The 18,187-nt window shown below is 36.8% G+C and overlaps 1 protein-coding gene across 1 annotated transcript in view; it reads left to right on the top strand.

The window, feature by feature from the left end:
* LOC123524275 (axoneme-associated protein mst101(2)-like) overlaps positions 1-14,500 on the top strand; it is a 51,708-nt gene extending 37,208 nt beyond the window's left edge. Inside the window, exons 10-11 of the mRNA XM_053549406.1 lie at positions 5,782-5,891; positions 10,299-14,500. Of these exons, the coding sequence (XP_053405381.1) occupies positions 5,782-5,891; positions 10,299-10,634 (446 nt within the window). The 3' untranslated portion in view covers positions 10,635-14,500. The remainder of the gene's footprint in view (positions 1-5,781; positions 5,892-10,298) is intronic.
* The last annotated feature ends 3,687 nt before the right edge of the window (positions 14,501-18,187 follow it).

Genomic DNA, 18,187 nt, shown 5'->3' with positions numbered 1-18,187 from the left:
GTCGTCCGTGCGTGCGTCCGTCCGTCAGTAAACTTTTGCTTATAACCACTCTAGAGGTCACATTTTTCATGGGGTCTTTATGAAAGACCGAATGTTCACCTTGATGATATCTAGGTTAAGTTCGAAACTGGGTCATGTGCGGTCAAAAACTAGGTCAGTAGGTCTAGAAATGAAAAAACCTTGTGACCTCTCTAGAGGCCATATATTTCACAAGATCTTCATGAAAATTGGTCAGAATATTCACCTTGATGATATCTAGGTCAAGTTTGAAACTGGGTCACGTGCCTTCAAAAACTAGGTCAGTAGGTCAAATAATAGAAAAATCTTGTGACCTCTCTAAAGGCCATATTTTTCATGGGATCGGTATGAAAGTTGGTCTGAATGTTCATCTTGGTGATATCTAGGTCAAGTTTGAAACTGGGTCACGTGCGGTCAAAAACTAGGTCAGTAGGTCTAAAAATAAAAAAACCTTGTGACCTCTCTAGAGGCCATACTTTTGAATGGATCTTCATAAAAATTGGTCAGAATGTTCATCTTGATGATATCTAGGTCAAGTACGAAAGTGGGTCACGTGTCTTCAAAAAGTAGGTCAGTAGGTCAAATAATGAAAAAACCTTGTGACCTCTCTAAAGGTCATATTTTTCATGGGATCTGTATGAAAGTTGGTCTGAATGTTTATCTTGATGACATATAGGTCAAGTTTGAAACTGGGTCAACTGCGATCAAAAACTAGGTCAGTAGGTTTAAAATTAGAAAAATCGTTTGACCTCTCTAGAGGCCATATTTTTCGGTGGATCTTCATGAAAATTGGTCAGAATTTTTAACTTGATGATATATAGGTCAAGTTCAAAACTGGGTCAAATGAGCTCAAAAACTAGGTCACTATGTCAAATAATAGAAAAAATGACGTCATACTCAAAACTGAGTCATGTGGGAACAGGTGAGCGATTCAGGACCATCATGGTCCTCTTGTTTTTTATTTCTATAGCAGGTCTATGAAACTTACGGGAATACCTGCTGGCAGGGGTTGAGCAACATTCACAAAATTATTCTCTTTCTGAGCAATTTTTGCCAAGCTAGGGAATAATATTTTGGCCAAGTTTGATAACCAGCCAGGTTAAAATAGTAGCTCTGGAGTTACAGTTCTTTGAATATGTCAGCATTGCAGAAACTGATAGTACCCACTCAGTAAGTAAGCAATTCTTGGAACTAGCTCATATTTAATGCAACCATACTTACATAGAATAAAGGTGAAGTGTATTATAATGCCAATCCTTTTGAAAAGGTCAGCCATTTTATTTTTATGAGATACATTTGCCTTGTGCACATCTGCTTCCTAAATTCTTTGCTGGAAATTCTTTACTGCCATGAATTGGGCAGGAAGATAATCTGTAACCAGCTTTTATGACGCAACAATGTTAATATTCAAAAATTGAAAAAGTTCTATAGGATTTTGTTGGGGGTTGACCTAACTGGTTATTTAGAATTGGGGTTTTTCACATTGTAAGGAATATACTTTTGGTAGTCATTTGTGCTGTTTATGTCTCCGACATGTAGTGGGGAAGACCTATTGATTTAGTGCTGTCTGTCTATTCATTTGTCTGTCACAAAGTTTGTCTAGGCAACTTCTGTACCATTTACAATAAACTTCTAAAGAGTGATGATTGCTAAGCCTAGTTGTGTATATCTTTGGCATTTTCCTGTTTGATGATTTCCAGCAGAGTAATGGCCCTTGATTAATCAAATTTTATGATGTTTTGGCCACTTCTCTTATAGATTTGGTAGATTTGCACCAAAGCTTAAAGTAGTTATTAGTGCCAAGCACCAGTATGGGTTTTGTCAGCCTTTTTAGGTTCAGTTATTTTCATTGGAGTTATGGCTCTTGATTTGTTGTATTTTTATCTTGACCGAGGAAACAGCTCCAATACCACCAGGAGGAATTACACCAAATTTGACAAATTGTCAGTCTTAAAGAGTTGTGCATATCATAGGCATGTTTTAGGTTGGTGTTTTAACAGAGATATAGCCCTTGATTTGTCAAATTTTATGATGTTTAAGCCACTTCTCTTTTAAAATAGGGCTGATTTCTACAAAACATTGCAGGAGTGATCAGTGCCAAGTCTTATTATGCATGTTATTGGCATGTTTCAGTTCACCGATCTTCAGGGGAGTTATGGCCCTTTATTTGTCTTTTTGATATTTTGGCAAACTATCTTACACCATTGGACAGATTTCCAGCAAACCTGGTTGAAAATATAATTGGCATGTTCTGGTGTAGTGATTTTCAGCACAGTTATGGACCTTGATTCACCATATTTTACAGAGTTTTCACTTCTTGCTGTATACAGTTATAGGCAGCATAGTTCAGTGTGTATATTACTGTCATGTTTTGATTAAATAATTTGTCAGATTCTTTGATCTGTGCTACTTCTCAGATACCATTGGTTGGAATTGCACCAAACTTCACAGAAGTTACGACTGCAAAGCCTAATTATGCCCCCACAAAACGAAGTTTGGGGGTGTATATAGGAGTGAGCTTTTCGGTCGGTCGGTCGGTCTGTTGGTTTTGCATGGTTTCCGGATGATAGCTCAAGAAAGGCTTGACCAATTTAAATAATTTTTGGTACACAGGTGTAACATCAGAAAATACAGGTCAAGTTTGAATTTGGGGTCAAAGGTCAAGGTCACAGTGACCCTGAACAGTTAAACTGTTTCCGGATGATAACATGAGAATGCTTGGGCCTAGGATCATAAATTTTGGTACACAGGTGTACAGGGCCCTCGTTTGCCGATTTTTGGGGCCGAAATTCGGCCCCGTTCCCTCCTCGAAATAGTATGTTTTTTTCCCCCCAAGTGTAGAAAAATTCCCCCTGGAAAGAAAAAAAAAATCAAGAAAAAAATCAATACCCGATAGTCTTAGGAGCGTCTCGTAACTTAATGGGCCTGATAAAGTTTTACTCAGGGGTTCCATTTGACCCGGTTCAAAAGACGCTCAAAGGACCCGGCATGATAATTGCCTGTGTGTCACTCTGGACCCGGAGACATTTTCCTTTGATAATCCTTCCTCTTATCAGTCATTTCCTACAGTAAAACTATGTCCACGATAAACACGTGTATTCAAAATAAACACTCGCGGTCATGCCCTCCTGCCTTTGATCTTCTGCTAAATTCCCGCCCTTTATCCTGTGGACATGCCACGCTGATTTTTCTTTATCAGCAAGTTACGTCACAGCGAGTGAACAGAGGTAATGAGAATCAATGAAGTGTTAACATTAATTGATAAAGCGTTACTCGTATTGAGCCTGCATACTGTCAAAAAAGGGCCAATTATTATCGTAATTAAGGGACCAGCTGATTACCGAGCATGTGAAAAGTGTCCTGCATGATTTCTTCATGCAAACTTTAAATTAGATCATTGTTTTAATGATTGTACCTTAATATCAACGAGAAAATCCACAAATTTAAATGAATTTGGAAAGTAAAAAAAAGTTTAGAATGTCCGTTCACGATTCTAATTACACCCGATGACATATGCAATTTTTCCAAAATTCACTACAAAAACTTGACTTTCAATGCAATTTTTAATGAAAAGTAGCATCATTATTTGAGGAACTATCTCTGGTTTACCTTAGTGGACCAAGTTAACTGGCAAAAACAACATTTCAGACGATATTCCAAAAGTGTACCAGTATCCGGATAGTACGTTTTTGGATACATTTTACAGTGTTTTAGCACTTTTCTGCTAACAAACAAAAATATTGAAGAAAAACCTCATCAAATTAAAATGAATTTTGATAAAAATTTATTTACAATATGAGATTGTTATTATGCTGTAACATGTTCTTGGTTGTAGTAGCTATTAATTACCTAGTATTACTTTATAAGAAAATATAGTCAATTGTATCGATGTGTTGGGGCAGGACTCTTGTATTTTGAAAAAGGACCCTTCAAAATTTGGACCCAAGGGTCCCAGGACTCTTGGGTTTTCAGGTCTAGTGGAACCCCTGGTTTTACTGATCCGTATAATACGCGCGTTTTTCAGTTCCCTGGATGCGTGTATGCAAAGTTACTTCCCTTTGAAAAAAAAATGTCGCATAATGCACATCATACTGTAAAAAGATCACGGATGCAACAGGGGCGAAATGTGCAAAAATAGATTTGCTTTTTAAGCAGCATGCTCTCAAAAAAAAAAAAACTACTGTCACGGACACCGTTGTTTCATCAGAGCCAGACATGCACAATCAGGTAGATACGATGAAGGGAAGCCCTGCTCTGGCTGCTGCTGAGACAATGTCCGTGGATACTGCTAGTGCTACTGATAATGACAACATGTGAACCTTGATTGGATGTCACATAACTGATTTAATAAAAGAAGATAAAAGTTGCCTGTTTTCAATAGATTATGTTCTGTACAATACTTCAGATATATTCACATTAGTTTGATATCTGTAATACTCAATTGACCTTAATTTAAGGGGTTATGTTCAGATGTCATATCTCCAGAATGAATTCCCCCCTCCCTTGAAAACGACGCAAAATTCCCCCCTCCAAGGGCCTCGGCCCCAATCCCCCAAAATGTAGAGAGGGCCCTGGGTGTAACATCATGAAATGCAGGTCAAGTTCGACTTTGAAGTCTGTAGGTCAAGGTCACAGGGACTCGGAACAGTTAAATGGTTTCCGGATGATAACTTGAGAACGCTTGGGCCTAGGATCATAAATTTTGGTACACAGGTGTAACATCATGAAATGCAGGTCAAGTTCGACTTTGAGGTCTGTAGGTCAAAGGTCAAGGTCACAGGGACTCGGAACAGTTAAATGGTTTCCGGATGATAACTTGAGAACGCTTGGGCCTAGGATCATAAATTTTGGTACACAGGTGTAACATCATGAAATGCAGGTCAAGTTCGACTTTGAGGTCTGTAGGTCAAAGGTCAAGGTTACAGGGACTCGGAACAGTTATTTGGTTTCCGGATGATAACAAGAGAACGCTTGGGCCTAGGATCATAAATTTTAGTACACAGATGTAACATCATGAAATGCAGATCAAGTTCGACTTTGAGGTCTGTAGGTCAAAGGTCAAGGTCACAGGGACTCGGAACAGTTAAACGGTTTCCGGATGATAACTTGAGAATGCTTGGGCCTAGGATCATGAAAATTGATAGGGAGGTTGGTTATGACTAGCAGATGACCCCTAATGATTTTGAGGTCAGTAGGTCACAGGTCAAGGTCACAGTGACCCGGAACATTTAAACTGTTTCCAGACAATAACTTGAGAATGCTTAGGAATAGGATCAGGAAACTTAATCTGGAGGTTGGTCATGTCAAGCAGATGACCCGTATTGATTTTGAGTTCCAAAGGTCAAAGGTCATTTAAACCTTTTACGGACAATAACTTGAGAACACTTGGGTGGAGGATCATGAAACTTCATAGGGAGGTTGATCATGACTAGCAGATGACCTCTATTGATTTTGTGGTCAGTAGGTCAAAGGTCAAGCAAGTTCAGCTTTGACATTGGCTTAGTTCTGTGACAAGGCCATATTGTGGGGGTATAATTCGTCACTCCTGTGACAACTCTAGTTGTATATATAGTTGGAGTGATATGTTTCAGTGATTTTTCTTAGAGTTATGGCCCTTGCTTTGTGGCATTTTACAATTTCTGCATGGTAAGTAATGGGAGACGCATTTTTCATGAAAAACAATTTCTAGTTGGTTTTTAAAGAAGCATCAAAGAATTAACACATATATATGTATATGCCTTACAGAAGTTTCTGATTTTGCAGGGAACCATTATGATGATGAACTGGTTTGGTTATCTCCAATCAGAACAATAGAAGGGGCCAAGGTGTGGGAGAGTAACTTGAAACCAGTCTCTATGTACAACAGGTTCAAGGTTAGAACTTAAATCTGTTTGTATAAATCATTTAAATATTTCTTTAAATTATTGAATATTTTTATGCCCCCAAAGGTGGGCATATTAAAATTGCACTGTCCATCCGTCTGTGTGTGCATCCTTGTAAATTCTTGTCCGGGTTGTAACTCTGCCATCCATAAAGGGATTTTGAAATAACTTGGCATAAATGTTTACCATAATGAGACAATGTGTCATGTGCAAGACCCAGACTCCTGGCTCCAAGGTCAAGGTCACACTTAGAAGACAAAGTTTAATGGGATCTGTTTCGTGTCCGGTTCATAACTCTACCATTCATCAAGGGATTTTGAAATAACTTGGCGTAAATGTTCTCCATAATGAGACATGTCATGCGCAAGATCCAGACCCCTAGCTCTAAGGTCAAGGTCACACATGGAGGTTAAAGGTAAACATACTCCATTTCTTGTCCAGTCTATTAACTATGCAATTGATAAAGAGATTTTTAAATTACTTGGCTAAATGTTCCCTATATTGACATGACGTGTCATGCGCAAGACCCAGACCCCTAGCTCCAAGGTGAAGGTCATACATAGAAGTCAAAGGTTAACAGGGTCTGTTTCTTGTCTGGTCAGTAACTCTGCCATTCATCAAGGGATTTTAAAATTACTTGGCAAAAATGTTCCCTTTAATGAGTTGATGTGTCATGTGCAAGACCCACACCCATAGCTCCAAGGTCAAGGTTACCTTTGGAGAACTTTTTTTGTCTGGTCACAAAATGATTCATACCTAAAATATGGCACATTTCGGGGGCATTTGTCACTAAATCGCAAATTGGCTAAAATATGCCCCTGTGGTGTATTTGGAAAAAAGTACTTAAAATATAGGTCCTCATTTTTTCCATTTTAAGCACATTTGTGTGTAAACCAAGGGGGGGGGGGGGGGGGTTGTTGGGTGGAGCAAAGGGCATTATTTCACTCATGAATTGTATTTTACATAAAATAAGACATTGCTTATATAAATTTTGCATATATTCGAGTTGTTTCCTTGAAAATGAAAGTAGGGTGTTTATTCTGCAGACTGCTTTCTGAAATGCTGCAATATGAGGGTACCTGTCTTCAATTGACTGGCATTCCATAGGATACTAATCAACACCCCTTTTTCTTTTCATTTTCTTTTTTTTTAGCGCAAGGTAAGCTTTTGTGATCACCCGTCGTCCATTGTCCGTCCGTCCGTTTTCGTCTGTCCACAATTTCTTGTGAACATGATAGAGACCACATCTTGCAATCAATTTTAAGCAAACTAGCACAAAACATGTATTGGCATATTATCTTGCTGCCTTTCAAAATCTGGCCAGATCCCATCATGGGTTCCAGGGTTATGGCCCCTTAAGGGGCAAAAATTTGCTATTTTGGCTTGTGAACACCATAGAGACCACATTTTGCAATCAATTTAAATCAAACTTGCACACAACTTGTATTTACATAATATCTCGATTCCTTTTGAAATCTGGCCAGATCCCATCATGGGTTCCAGAATTGTGGCCCCTTAAAGAGACTTTATTTATGGTTTGATTTGATACAAACTTGCAAAATATCTTTAACAACAATATTCTTGGATTCCATGATGAATCTGTTAGATCCATCATAGGTTACGGAGTTACAGCCCCTGATTGACCCCGGAAAGAGCCAAAATTTGTTAATTTTTACCTTGTGAACATGATAGAAGTGACATTTTACATTTGATCTTAACCACACTTACACACAGCTTAAGTCACAATAAGATCATGCTTTCTTTTGAAAACCGGCTAGATTCCTTCATGGGTTCAGGAGTTACTGCCCCTGAAAGGTGCAAATTTTTCTGTTTTAGCCCTTTGAGCCATGTAGAGGTTTCATTTATGCTTTCATTTGATACAAACTTGCACAGAATGATTATCTTGATGATCACTAGGTCAAGTTTGAAACTGGGTAGTGTGGGGTCAAAGACTAGGTCACTAGGTCAGATCAAAGGAAAAGCTTGTTTATGCCGTAGAAGCCACATTTATAACCCTATCTTCATGACATTTAGTCAGAATTTTTATCTTGGTGACTCCTATGCCAGGTTTAAAACTGGGTCAAATGGGGTCAAAAACTAGGTCTCTTTGTCAAATCAAAGGAAAAGCTTGTTTTACATATAGACTTATTTGTTTTAGAACTAATGGCAAAGAAATTTGGCCCACAAGTATAATGTTTGATACAGATATCCATATTTTTAATTTTGACCTACTGACCTACTGTTTTGTTTTTGAAATTACAGCAAAGAAATTTGGACCACATGCATAATTTTTGATACAGATTTCAGTGCTTATTTTGAATAATCTTAATCATGACCTACTGACCTACTTTCTTGTTTTTGAAGGTACAGCATAGAAATTTGGACCACGTTAAGTTGTTTATAACTTTTGATACAGATTTAAATACTCATCTTTAATGTTTTTAAACCTGACTTGCCCGCTTAGCTCAGTAGGGAGAGCGTTGGTCTACAGTTGCGAGTCCGATCCCCGGGTGGGGCGTTTGTTCTCCGTGACAATTTGATAAAAGACATAGTGTCTGAAATCATTCGTCCTCCACCTCTGATAACTCATGTGGGGAAGTTGGCAGTTACTTGCGGAGAACAGGTTTATACTGGTACAGAATCCAGGAACACTGGTTAGGTTAACTGCCCGCCGTTTCATGACTGAAATACAGTTGAAAAACGGCATTAAACCCAAAACAAAAAACAAAAAAACCTGACTTGCTTGTTTTTGAAGCTACAGCAAAGAAATTTGGATCACATGTATAATGTTTGATACAGATTTCAATACTCATCTTGAATAGTCTTAATTGTGACCTACTGACCTACTTTCTTGTTTTTGAAGTTACAGCAAAGAAATTTGGACACCATGTATAATTTTTATTACAGTTTTAAATTCCCATCTTGAATAGTCTTCATCTGACCTACTGACCTAGTTTCTTGTTTTTTGAAGGTGCAGCATAGAAATTTGGACCACATGTATAACTTTAGATATATATTTCAATACTCGTCTTTAATATTCTTAACCCTGACCTACTGACCTACTTATATTTTGAAACTACAACAAAGAGGTTTGGACCACCTTTGTAATGTTGTAACAAATTTCAGTAGTTTTCTTGAATAATCTTTACCATGACCTACTCACCTTGTTATGTCTCCCACCACACAGTGGTGTGAGAGACATATTGATTTACTCCAGTCTGTGTGTCTGTCTGTGTGTCTGTCTGTCACAAAGCTTGTCCGCATTCTAAGTCGAACATTTCTCATCCGATCTTCACCAAACTTGAACAAAATGTGTTTGACCATAAGACCTTGGCCAAGTTCGATAACTAGCTAAATCCGCCCAGGCACTTTTGAATTATGGCCCTTGAATTACTGATTGAGTCCATTCGTCCAAGCTGTCTAATTGGGTCCCTTCATCTAATCTATCTAGAGAAACTAGACATTTTTCATAGGGGCAGTTGTGGGAGACATGCGCTTTTCTCAAAAGCATCTCTAGTTTTTTGTTTTTGAAGTTTTAGCAAAGAAATTTGTTGAAGCAAGCAACTTAACTCAGGTGAGCGATATAGGGTCATCTCTGCCCTCTTGTTTTTTAATTACAGCTTTTTCAAGATCTGATATAAACAATACATCTTTTGTTTAGTGTGGTAATAGAATCTTTTTGAATTGTTAAGATACTATAATACTGTCAATTTCATGGCTAGAGATATTTTGGTGATAATTCTGGCTAATGTTCACAACTTCTTTTGATTTGAAACATTGAACAAAATTTAAAGTAAAAATGTCACAAATTTTTCCAGTCTATAGTACATTTATTTTAATTTAACGAAAACAATTTACAAGTAAAAAGGTATATGTTAATTTGCTTTCAAAGGTAAGGCAGGTAAATTTTTATGAAATAAAGACATATATTGCCAATCCAGGTGACTTTTGGATATCGTGCACACAGGAAAAACGTCTCAATGCAGGTAACATTTGGCCTATATTTTCTGTATTACGTGAATGATTTTCATAACATAACGAGCGTTGAAGACAACAAAAGGAGCACTTTCCTCTGCACAAAACGTTTGCAATCAGTTCTCAGCTCTTTTCTCAAACACTTGGCCCAACTGCAAAAGTGTGTATGTTATCTACACAGTCCATGAAAAGCAGTCGGGCAAAGTGTTTGAAAAAAGTACTGAGATCTGATGACAGACTTTTTATGGTGGGGGGAGGGGCGGTGCGTGGAAGAACTCATAAAACCTGTAAAGTAATAAGGAAAATAAAGCAAAATGTTACCCGAATGGAGAAGTTTTCTCCATGTGTATGTCACATGAGTTGGCCACCCTGGACATATCTGTGAAGAGTGTCACTACAATACAGAAATAATTCTTTTTACAGTCTAATTATATTCCAAGAGAGAATTCCTGTGTTCTGTTCCAAGTGTTTACTGGAAAGTGGATTAACCAGCCATGTATCCAGTCTTCACAGTCTGGATATAAACAGTCATACCGTGTAATCTGTGAACCAAGTCAGCCTGCATATATTTCAAATGGACAAAATGTTGTAAGGAAGGAGACAGCCAACCATGTGCTCAAGAAGCGGGAGGAAAATGGAAGTGACAGTTCTATACCTTCTGGTGGTATATGGAAACCATTTAACTTGTTAAAACAAGGGACACTGCATAGTGTTGAAATGCTGAAGTCATTTCTGAACTCAAGATCTATGTCAAAGTAAAAGTGCTTGATTGTCAATATTATTGTGTTACCAGTACTTAAAATGCACTGAATGATCCATGTTTTATGCAATACTTTTGCAGAAAAAAGATCTTTCTTTTTTAAAGGAGAACATTTTTATAAGCAGTTTCATCAAAGTAGAAAAACAAGGTTATTTTGCTTTGTGAACTTGCTCATTAACATAATTATGCCACAGTTAGGCTAAGTGAAAGCAAGATGTTTTGTGAACAAGACTTGACTGATTGAAAGTTCCAAGATCTAAATATTTTCAGGGGGAAAAAAGCTTAATAGTACCTTTAGGTTTTTCTGCTGAAAAAAAAAAAAACATTTTAAACTGTGTTTCAGTCTGACATGGATAGTTTTGCAGTACTGTTAACATAATATTTCAGTTTGTATGACAAATGTGACATGACAGATCAGTTTGCATGGAGACAGTTTGAATAGTAGACATGGAATGACCAGCAAGAACAAAATGTTAAATGAGCTAATAAGTGATAAAACGTGCAAGTCCCTGACTGCAATACAGAACTTAACAGTATGGTCAAACTTAATGCAGTAATTTGTGTTTGTGTAATGGTACATCTGGTTGGTCTAGTATCATTTTATTATGGCTAATCCAGTTTAATTAAGACTGTCTATATATGGGCTAGCAGTTGAAAATGATTTATTGGTGCAGATGCTCTTTTAAATTGATGTATATGTATTTAGACATGTGACGTTACTGCTACCTCAGTTTACTGCTGACACTTGTTTTCACATCTTTCAATTCCAAGTTAAAGTGCAGGTAGTGAAGTCTAATAAAAAGGATATGATAAATGAAAAAATCTTATTTAAAAGAAAAATAAGTAACCTGAGCCTTCATTTGTAAATGCTCTCTTGCCTGAAAGTATTAAAACATAAAATCTCAATTTGTCTGAACTATGAATTATAATACGGTAATAATGAATTATAGTGCTGAAATATTCACATGATTTTAAGCAGGTAATAGATTTATTTAAAGAGTGTAAGTATCTTAAATAAAGAATAACAAAATAAAAAAATGAACTTTATTTGGAAGAAAATAGATTTAAATTCAAGACATGGAGCATTGATGAATCTAGGCATAGATGAGAACAAATTTAAGGAAACAAACATGTAGAGTATGTTGCAAAGTCCATTGAACAGTATACTTCCTGTCTTCAGACTTAGTGTCTTCCCTGTTAAGGTCACAAATTTACAGTGTTGTGTTAGGTCACAAATTGGAAATGCACAGACAGATATCATGTCTGTCTTCATTTTTTTGTCTTCAAGGCCAATCCTTAAGGTTAAAGCTGATGACACTGATATAAAGAAAATTGCTTCCAGTTGTACTTTTGCTCCAAACTTTCAAATTTGTGATATACAAATGAATGTTAACTATTCAGTGTACATAGTATTCTAGGTTGTACTTATTTTGATGTTTACATAATTATCAGGTACTCGTAGGGAACATCCCAATAGACTGTGATATATAAGAAATATTTAAGCTTGGCCAGTTTTAGTATTATTGTTTGGGTTTCAAGTACACACTAAGCACTGAACATAAGGGAACATCCCAACAGACTGTGATATATAAGAAATATTTAAATTTGGTCAGTTTCAGTTGTATTGTTTGGGTTTCAAGTACCCCAGGGGTCCTGAAATAAGCTGTCCGAGTTGTCCGATTCGTGGATTCCTCGGTCCGGACAATCAGTTTTTAGAAGCTGGCTTGTCCGGGGACAAGTAAAATTTCCGTGGTAAACATTTTATGAAAACGAAACTAATCGGCGTCATCTGTGATTTCCGCATGTCTAAAGGCAATATCTAATCTGTTTGTGATCATTTATGACCCTTAAATTATCAAAACAAAAATGTATGCAGCCATTTATAGACACGTGGACTGGTTTACTACATTTAATGATAATTATTGGAAAATTATACCGTGAAGTTGAAAATGAGTGCCAGTCTGGGGATTCCCGTCATCTACTTTCATTTTTGATTTTCAGAAAATCGATTAGCTAGGTTGGCGCTATGTAAAAAAGTTTAGTAGCCAAAATTGTGGCTTAATTTTTCGAGTCGATTGTTTTGACATTTAACAACTCGGACAGCTTATTTCAGGACCCCTGAAAGACCAGTGCAGTATTCAGTGAATGTTATGGGACCAGGGTAGAAATTCTAGGCATACTGAGATTATTTTTGTCAATGGCATGTGTTCAAGTGTTCATAATTATTCTCTACTCACTAAACTTGCTAGTCATAACATATTTTCAAGTGGATGTTCTAGTCACTTAGCTTGCTAGTCATAACACATTTTCAAGTGGATGTTCTAGTCACTTAGCTTGCTAGTTATAACATATTTTCAAATGGATGGTTCTCAAAATAGAAGTCAGCAGAAGTGTATGTTTGTATTATTTGTTTATTTAGTAATGATAATGCTGATACTTTCCTTTTAAACTAAAAAGTACGGACAAGTTCTTCTTTGGTACGGACAAGTGGATTTGTGGGCCCAACTTGTCCCTGGACAAGTAGACTCTAAAGATATTTCAGGACCCCTGTGTACCCACTGTGCACTGAACATAAGGGAACATCCCAACAGACTGTGATATATAAGAAATGATGGTCAGTCATTGTTTTCTTGCTTGCATTTCTAGAACCTTTTTATACAGTGAATGTAAGGGAACATCCCCAATATTCAAGCTTTTTTTGCTTGTACTTTTGTAAAATGTAATGAACATTATCATGGGAACATTCTCATAGACTGTGATATATAATAAATAATTAAAGGGAATTCCTATAGTTTTTTATGCGCATCTTTCTGCGCAGCCGACACTTTCTATGGAAAACTGAACTGAAGTCACATGTTACAGACAATCTTAAATATGAGGAATTTTGAATGAAATAACATTTTTGATAAGTTATATCAGTATCAAATGTTGATACTGGTTTATGTTGTATTGACAAGTATCATGCCTGACAGGTATCTTGCTATTTTTGTGGTTGTGTTTTCACATCGCATTTTAGTACAAAGACAGTGTTGTTCATATAATGTAAGATAATTGACTTAGTACTGATAAGACAATATCACCTTTCAGAGTATTTAGTATTCAATTATAGAAATAATTAAGAATTTTCAGAACTTTTTTTTTTAACTTTTAGCAGACATACATGTAATCAATTTGGCCAGGTTCGCGCCATTTCCGTCCGAACAGATGTTGTATTCTAGCGGTCTTAACATAAAAAATTTAGCCTGGTGACCCATACATTTTTAGCAATTTTTATACTCACAATACAATTATCTATACACAAGAAGAAAAAGAAAAAATTCTATGAAAGAGTTTTTTCAAAATTAAAAAAAAAAATTCTTCATTATGGGTATTTTTCATTGAAAAAAGTTCACAAAAGTAAATATGAAACAATATTTTTTTCATTTGTACCCATTATTGTAAGGATAGAGTATTACAAATATGACTATGATATCAAATAAGTATATAATACAATCTGTAAAAAGAAAAAACCGTATTTTGCTGCCTGGATGTATATTTTGGTTGGTATTTATAAAAAAGCAGAAAAGTATGAAAATGTTGAAAAATCGCTGGAAGTTTCAGCAACAGTGGGTGTTTTCAAAACAATTTTTCACAAAAACAAGCCTGGTGACCTATTGTTTTTCTTTGTTCATTGTTTTCAGCACAAATTTTCCTATCATATAATTATGTGAATTTAAAAAAATTCTATGAAAGGAAAAAAAAGGTAGGAATTCTCTTTAAGCTATTGTTAATCTTTTCTAAATGTTTTGTAAATTAACCTGTTAGTAAGGATTTTCTATTAACAAAACTTTGGGCTTTATGTGTATCAATAAAATGGCTGTACTCACATGGGTTTACCTTTAGTTAAGTTCCAGTATATATCAATCTCCAATAAATATGTGTACAACCTTAACCTTTGTCAATGTAAACAAATGCTATAGAATTTACTGGTCAACAAAAACAGAAGTGAAAACTTTGTTGCTTCATTAAAATATATTCTGATAACAGTTCGAGCATAAATATCTGTGGAATGACCTTGTTTTTTTTGTTAAAATTGACATCTGTATTTGATGAAATAAGTACCTGATTTTCTAAAAATTACCTTTACATACTTCAGTTATGGCTTTAACATAAGGGAACATCTCAATAGACTGTGATATATATACACTAGTCCATATGAAACTGGTACTTTTTTAGCTGACCTGTCACATAGTGACAAGGTGAGCTTTTGTGATCACCCTCCGTTTGTCGTCAGTCTGTCCGTCCGTCAACAATTTCTTGTCTGCACGATAGTGGTTTCATTTATGATTTTATTTTAACCAAACTTGCACACAAATTGTATCACCATAAGATCTCGGTCCTTTCTTGAACTGGCCAGATACCATTATGGATTCCAGAGTTATGGCCCATGAAAGGGCCAAAATTAGCTATTTTGACCTTGTCTGCACAATAGCAGCTTTATTCATGATTTGATTTTTACCAAACTTGCACACAACTTGTATCACTATAAGATCTTGGTTTCTTTTTTGAACTGGCTAGATCCCATTATGGGTTCAAGAGTTATTGCCCCTGAAAGGCCCAAAAATAGCTATTTTGACCTTGTCTGCACAATAGCAGCTTTATTAATGATTTGATTTTTACCAAACTTGCACACAACTTGTATCACCATAAGATCTTGGCACCCTTCTTGAACTGGCCAGATTCCATTATGGGTTCCAGAGTTATGGCCCCTTAAAGGGCCAAAATTAGCTGTTTTGACCTTGTCTAAACAAAAGCAGCTTCGTTTATGATTTGAATTTTTACCAAACTTGCACACAACTTGTGTCACCATAAGATCTCGGTTCCTTTCTTGAACCAGCCTGATGCGTTAATGGGTTCGAGAGTTGTGGCCCCTGAAAGGGCCAAAATTAGCTATTTTGACCTTGTCTGCACAATAGCAGCTTCATTTATGATTTGATTTTAACCAAACTTGCACACAACTTGTATCACCACAAGATCTCGGTGCCTTTCTTAAACTGGCCAGATTCCTTTATGGGTTCCAGAGTTATAGCCCCTGATAGGGCCGGAATTAGCTATTTTGACCTTGTCTGCACAATAGCAGCTTCATTTATGATTTGAATTTAATCAAACTTGCACAAAACTTGTGTCACCATAAGATCTCGGTTCCTTTCTTGAACCGGCCAGATCCCATAATTTGTTCCAGAGTTATGGCCCCTGAAAGGGCCAAAATTAGCTATTTTGACCTTGTCTGCACAATAGCAGCTTCATTTATGATTTGATTTTAACCAGACTTGCACACAACTTGTATCACCATAAGATCTTGATTCCTTTTTATACGCCCGAAGGGACGTATTAAGTGTCGCCTCGGTGTCCGTCTGTCTGTTGGTTAGCAATTTCCCTTCCGCTCTGTAACTCTTGAACCCCTTGAAGGATTTTGAAGAAACCTGACACAAATGTTCACCTCATCGAAACGACATGCAAAGTGCATGTTTCGGATGGCTCACTTCAAGGTCAATGTCACACTTAGGGGTCAAAGGTCATATGACTTTGTTTTGTGTGTATATTGCTCTGCATTTGGGTTGCATTGCGGTGCTCTTGTTTTTATTTGGGAGATCCTTCTTTTGCTCGCTTACAATAAAAAAATTTAATTACTTCCCTTTTATGTTACTATAAATAGCTTATTTAGTAACTTTTTTATCATTGGCCGTAGGGAAAAACCAAAACCACTTTTCTGTGGTACAACATGGATGGTACCTCCAATTTTTAGGTGTATTTTGACATATCTGTACCTTGTAATTTTTTCTTTGTGTTTTTGGTTAAAGCAATGGTACTCGGGTGAGCGATATACGGCCACCATGGCCCTCTTGTTGTTATCCCCCGCCGATGAAATCGGGAGGCGGGTATTGAAATGGCGTTGTCCGTCCGTCCGTCATTTCTCAGTAACTACTTGGTAGAATTTCATGAAACTTGAAATAAACATGAACCAACATACTGCGATGATGCCTGTCAAGTTTTTTTTTTTTTGATTGGTCAATTTCCCTCAGAGTTATTGCCCTTGATTTAATAAAAAATGTCTGTCTGCAGCCATTTCTCAGTAACTAACAGGTAGAATTTCATCAAATTTGAAATAGACATGATCCAAGATACTGTGCTGATGCCCGTCAAGTTTTTTTTTTTTGATAGGTCAATTTCCGTCAGAGTTATTGCCCTTGATTTAATGAAAAATGTCCGTCTGCAGCCATTTCTCAGTAACTAGCAGGTAGAATTTCATCAAACTTGAAACAGACATGAACCAAGATACTGCAACGATGCCCTTCAAGTTTTTTTTCGATTGGTCAATTTTCCATATAGTTATTGCCCTGCAATTGTTTAAAAATCCACAGATCTGTACATAACAAACCAACCAATTGGAAGAATTTCATTAAACTTCTTTCATTCTTTTCCATTAACATTTATTATAAACATGTGATGTTGTGTACCTACACCTGGTCCCCCCCCCCCCCCCCCCCCCCCCCCCCCCCCCCCCCATTTTTTATTTTTTTTTCATTTTTCATTTTCTATCAATATTTATAATCAACATGTAAACTGTTGTATCCTCACCCCACCCTCCCAGCCCCACCCAAACAAACCATTCATTTTCTTTTAATTTGATTTTGCCTAATGAAATTATTTGCTTCTTGGTAACATTCTTAACTTTTTGCTGGATATATTTTTTTGCCGTTCCTCAACTCTGACCCTTTCGGTGGGGGATTCCAATTCATCGAATTTGCTTGTTTTTTTTTGCTTTGCTTTGCTTTGCTTTAGCTTCAAGAACCCCCTGTACTATGAATATTTGGAAACATTACAATAAACTGTGAATATTGTATTATTAGGTTATTTAACATTGTTCTGTACAATACGGAGATATATTTGGACTTGTACCCAGCTGAGAAAACCATATTGGGCGAGTCCAATATGGTTTTCCCAGCTGGGTATGAGTCAAGATACGTCTTGTATTGTACAGTTCAATGTTAAATAACCTTTTTATTATGCCCCTGAAGGGAGGCATATTAGTTTTCAACTGTCCGTCTGTTAGTTCGTTCGTTCGTTAGTCACAACGTTAACTTTTTGCATGAAGGCACTTTACTCGCGAACCACTGCACCCATGACCTTCAAACTTCACATGCTGATAGTACTTATTGAGTACACCAACCCTACTGACTTTGGGGTCACCAGGTCAAAGGTCAAGGTCACAGGGGCCAACGTTAACTTTTTGCATGAAGGCACTTTACTCGCGAACCACTTCACCCAGGACCTTCAAACTTCACATGCTGATAGTACTTATTGAGTACATCACCCCTACTGACTTTGGGGTCACCAGGTCAAAGGTCAAGGTGCTGCGGGGGCATTTGTCTCCATTAGTGACAGCTCTTGTTCTATATCTATTTTATATAAGTTTGGAATTAAAAATGATATTCTGCCTTCCTCTGCCTACTTCACCCAATTTACATCCGGAACATTTTCTCGTGTTTTGGGCTTTATTGTATATTTAACA

The sequence above is a fragment of the Mercenaria mercenaria genome, chromosome 1 (genome assembly GCF_021730395.1).
Source record: "Mercenaria mercenaria strain notata chromosome 1, MADL_Memer_1, whole genome shotgun sequence".
NCBI lineage: Eukaryota > Metazoa > Mollusca > Bivalvia > Venerida > Veneridae > Mercenaria > Mercenaria mercenaria.
The sequence above is the reverse complement of the archived record's forward strand: the minus strand, read 5'-3'. Positions and strand labels throughout refer to the sequence as shown.